Consider the following 5,175-nt stretch of genomic DNA (forward strand, 5'->3'; position numbering starts at 1 on the left):
AAATCAGACCCTGGAGAGACGCCTCAGGTCCAGCAGCACTGACACAGCCCATATGGCAGCAGCAGCTGCAGCTTATATAGTGTATATACTACTGCAACAGCTGCCCATACCTTATATAGTATACTACATAGTGTATATACTACTTCAACAGCTGCCCATACCTTATATAGTATACTACATAGTGTATACAGCTTCCCATACCTTATATAGTATACTACATAGTGTATACAGCTTCCCATACCTTATATAGTATACTACATAGTGTATATACTACTGCTACAGCTTCCCATACCTTATATAGTATACTACATAGTACTACTGCTACAGCTGCCCATACCTTATATAGTATACTACATAGTGTATATACTACTGCTACAGCTGCCCATACCTTATATAGTATACTACATAGTGTATATACTACTGCTACAGCTTCCCATACCTTATATAGTATACTACATAGTATATATACTACTGCTATACCTTATATAGTATACTACATAGTGTATATACTACTGCTACAGCTTCCCATACCAAGAGGAGGCTCAGAGCTCACACGACCTGCAATGTTGCCATGTTCTGTGGAGCGAGATAAAAACACTCAAGTCTCACACACTCAAGTCTCACACACTGATTCTGAGACACGCAATTAACAGATCTCACTGCACTAATACGAGCGCACAAATGTTGTATTGGTCAAAGAATAACCAAACAAATAAATTCATTTAAGCTACAGTGCTAACGCACACCTTACTTCCTGCCCGATGTATTGACACCTTAAAGTGCCTGTAGAGATCACAGCCTGCCAGAGATTGACTGAAACAAAGTAAGATTGAACTGTGAAGAATGGAATAATAACTTACAGTACACTTAAACTGATTTTAAATTAATGTCATATCGACAATTATACTCATGAACTCACTTTTTCATGAGCATGACCTAAAAAAGCCCTAGCCACTTTGGGATTGATTATTAAGTAAGAGACCATGAAATTGTGAGCTAGATGACAAACATAGTCCTGGCAAACATGGCAGACAATGGCAGAAATAATTTTTGCCAATGAACATGTCTAATTGACCTCTTATCACCCGGAGAGGCCCAATACCAAATACAAGGGCTCCTACAGAAAAAAAATGTAGTGTCAGTGTGATCATTGATATGCATATGAGTCATACTCTGCATGAGTTTATGGCGGTAAGCTGCCCAAGGTACGGCACATGCAGTAGGAGACACGTCTGTTACCATGACAACTGTCAACATTCTGTCTGTGTTTGAATATTTCCAATATTTACTTAGCAATGCTCATAAAGCATTTTGATACAGTCATTTCCTGTGTATTCGCCGCATTGTGTATAAACCGCAGGACAGTGTTTTATGCAAGTTAAAAAAAGCAAAACCATATTAATAACAGATTTACTGCCCCGTGTATTAACCTCATAGCTGAAGACATTTGCAAAATCAATCAAACTAATTTTTTTAGTATTTGAGTGTATACACTAACAAATAGTATTGGGAAATAACACTAGTTTTCAAAGTGTTTCTGGAGTGTCTGATGTTTGTGTTGTGTTTGTGTTACAGAGACTGTAGGGGGCGTGTCCAAGAAGGACAGCCTGATGGATATGGAAGAGTCTGGTGATGTCAAGGTAACTACGGCAACAGTACAGGTGTATCAGCACAGCAGTAGGCATGTTTCTGGTTGAGGTAGACTCTTGATGGTGCGGTGTGTTAACGTTGTCATATCCCGTGGCAGCGGGTGCTGGAGCAGCAGATGAAGTCTCGTCGCGAGTCGCATCACAAGTAGCTGGGCCGCCTGCGCGACGAGATCAACCAGAAGCAGAAGATCATCGACGACCTCGCCGAGTGTGTGACACTTTTTCACTCTATCACTCACTCACTGTATCAGTCACTCACTCTTTGCTCACTTGATCTTGCGTGCTCTCTCGCTCTCTCTTTCCACTCCCTATGGGCTACTCGCACGAAAGGCTCTAATACGCTCGTTTCTTTTCCAGTGGAGCCAGGTGTGTTTGAACCTGCCGCTATTGTTAATGTAATTAGTGTCTCTACACGGACCCCATTGGATGTTGCACCTAGTAAATCAGCACGTTACGATAAAGAAGGATTTATCCAAGTTAAAATTTGTATTATTGGGCAAACAAGATATTCAGTGTCGGAGTGAAGATGTTATGAGCAGAATATAACAGCAGATGCCGTTATAACACAGTTAACACTCCAGCGGAAACAAAGCGGCCGTATTAACAGCCTTCTCGTACTAAAGTAGCCCATTTCTCTCTCTCACTCTCTTTCCGTTCCCTAATTGTCTCTCTCTTTCCCCCCTTTCTCTCACTCCATCACAGCCAAATGCTGCTCATCCTCCTCGGTCACCTTCTCCCCCTGTGGAGTGGTGCTTTTGTTCCACTCTTTCTCTCACTCTGTTCTCTTTCTCTCACTCTGTTCTCTTTCTCTCACTCTGTTCTCTTTCTCTCTCTCTCTCTTTATCTCTTTGTCTTCCTCCCACATCTCTTCCTCGGTTGCTCATAGTCACATAATTTCTTTCCTCAAAATATGTTTGAAGCCCCAGGCACTCTTAACCAACACGCTTACATTATACATCCAGTGCTCTGACTGAATGCTCTTATCCCTCTCTCATCCCTTTCTCGCATTCCTCTTTATCTCCTCCTTCTCCTCTCCTCTCCTCTCTCTTTCCTCTCCTCTCCTCTCCTCTCCTCTCCTCTCTCTCCTCTCTCTCCTCTCCTCTCTCTCTTTCCCTCTCATTGTTGATTCCTCCAGAGGCCATTACTGCAGCACAGCCCTTATTACAGTAAATCCTGCTGCTACTTCTGCACGCGTCCATGTGGGGCCCCTCTCTCCCTCTCCTCTCCTCTCCTCTCCTCTCCTCTCCTCTCCTCTCCTCTCTCTGTCCTCTCCTCTCCTCTCTCTCCTCTCCTCTCCTCTCCTCTCTCTCCTCTCCTCTCTCTCCTCTCCTCTCTCTGTCCTCTCCTCTCCTCTCTCTGTCCTCTCCTCTCCTCTCTCTCCTCTCCTCTCTCTCCTCTCTTCTCCTCTCCTCTCTCTCCTCTCTTCTGCTCTCCTCTCTCTCCTCTTCTCTCCTCTCCTCTCCTCGCCTCTCTCTCCTCTCTCTCTCTTTATCTCTTTGTCTTCCTCCCACATCTCTTCCTCGGTTGCTCATAGTCACATAATTTCTTTCCTCAAAATATGTTTGAAGCCCCAGGCACTCTTAACCAACACGCTTACATTATACATCCAGTGCTCTGACTGAATGCTCTTATCCCTCTCTCATCCCTTTCTCGCATTCCTCTTTATCTCCTCCTTCTCCTCTCCTCTCCTCTCTCTCTCTTTATCTCTTTGTCTTCCTCCCACATCTCTTCCTCGGTTGCTCATAGTCACATAATTTCTTTCCTCAAAATATGTTTGAAGCCCCAGGCACTCTTAACCAACACGCTTACATTATACATCCAGTGCTCTGACTGAATGCTCTTATCCCTCTCTCATCCCTTTCTCGCATTCCTCTTTATCTCCTCCTTCTCCTCTCCTCTCCTCTCCTCTCTCTCTCTTTATCTCTTTGTCTTCCTCCCACATCTCTTCCTCGGTTGCTCATAGTCACATAATTTCTTTCCTCAAAATATGTTTGAAGCCCCAGGCACTCTTAACCAACACGCTTACATTATACATCCAGTGCTCTGACTGAATGCTCTTATCCCTCTCTCATCCCTTTCTCGCATTCCTCTTTATCTCCTCCTTCTCCTCTCCTCTCCTCTCTCTCCTCTCCTCTCTCTCTCTTTATCTCTTTGTCTTCCTCCCACATCTCTTCCTCGGTTGCTCATAGTCACATAATTTCTTTCCTCAAAATATGTTTGAAGCCCCAGGCACTCTTAACCAACACGCTTACATTATACATCCAGTGCTCTGACTGAATGCTCTTATCCCTCTCTCATCCCTTTCTCGCATTCCTCTTTATCTCCTCCTTCTCCTCTCCTCTCCTCTCTCTCTCTTTATCTCTTTGTCTTCCTCCCACATCTCTTCCTCGGTTGCTCATAGTCACATAATTTCTTTCCTCAAAATATGTTTGAAGCCCCAGGCACTCTTAACCAACACGCTTACATTATACATCCAGTGCTCTGACTGAATGCTCTTATCCCTCTCTCATCCCTTTCTCGCATTCCTCTTTATCTCCTCCTTCTCCTCTCCTCTCCTCTCTCTCTCTTTATCTCTTTGTCTTCCTCCCACATCTCTTCCTCGGTTGCTCATAGTCACATAATTTCTTTCCTCAAAATATGTTTGAAGCCCCAGGCACTCTTAACCAACACGCTTACATTATACATCCAGTGCTCTGACTGAATGCTCTTATCCCTCTCTCATCCCTTTCTCGCATTCCTCTTTATCTCCTCCTTCTCCTCTCCTCTCCTCTCTCTCCTCTCTTCTGCTCTCCTCTCTCTCCTCTCTTCTGCTCTCCTCTCTCTCCTCTCCTCTCCTCTCCTCTCTCTCTCTCCTCTCCTCTCCTCTCCTCTCTCTCCTCTCTTCTGCTCTCCTCTCTCTCCTCTCTTCTGCTCTCCTCTCTCTCCTCTCTTCTGCTCTCCTCTCTCTCCTCTCTGGGGTAATTATTCAGCAGGGAACCAGTATAGTGCACTATAGTGACCAACATGACATTCACAAATGAAAATAAAAACAGCAGACATTTGTACAGAATCAGTTGCATGGATGTACTAAAGCATTGCTATTTGTTCAACATGGCGAGAAACTGCTTTGATGAAGTGATAAGATGATGGAGCAAACAGTTTTGAGAATTTCATGAGTAAAAGAAAAGTAGCCAACATGTATGGTTACACCTAAGGACAGTTTTCTTTGCTTAATTTTTGTTCTACAATGTAAAAACAGTCAGAAGAAAGAAAAATAAAGAAAAAGAGAAATTAGTCAGTATGCCCAAACTTTTGACAGGCGCTGTACATTAATGAAATCTGTCCATTTTGTATTTTGAGAAACCTTGATAGCTCTCACTGAAATCTGTGTACAAGGTAGAACCCTTGGTAGAACATGGTGGATTATGCTTCTTCTTAATTATGCTTCGAGGATCCTGCTGCTATTGGATTTGTCCCCAGTTTTAACACAGTCCTCTCATCTTCCCCTAAAGGCCCGCGAACTCCAGACCCTGCACAACCTTAGGAA

General features: G+C 43.7%; 1 protein-coding gene across 1 annotated transcript in view; it reads left to right on the top strand.

Annotated features, from left to right (window-relative positions):
* The window catches only part of LOC125301581 (kinesin heavy chain-like), a gene marked incomplete at its 5' end in the record, with an annotated part of 7,001 nt that extends 4,322 nt beyond the window's left edge, over positions 1–2,679 (top strand). The window contains 2 exon segments of the mRNA XM_048254179.1: positions 1,576–1,640; positions 1,748–2,679. Of these exon segments, the coding sequence (XP_048110136.1) occupies positions 1,576–1,584 (9 nt within the window).
* Between the last annotated feature and the right edge of the window lie 2,496 nt (positions 2,680–5,175).

This window comes from Alosa alosa, chromosome 10 (genome assembly GCF_017589495.1).
Source record: "Alosa alosa isolate M-15738 ecotype Scorff River chromosome 10, AALO_Geno_1.1, whole genome shotgun sequence".
Lineage (NCBI taxonomy): Eukaryota > Metazoa > Chordata > Actinopteri > Clupeiformes > Clupeidae > Alosa > Alosa alosa.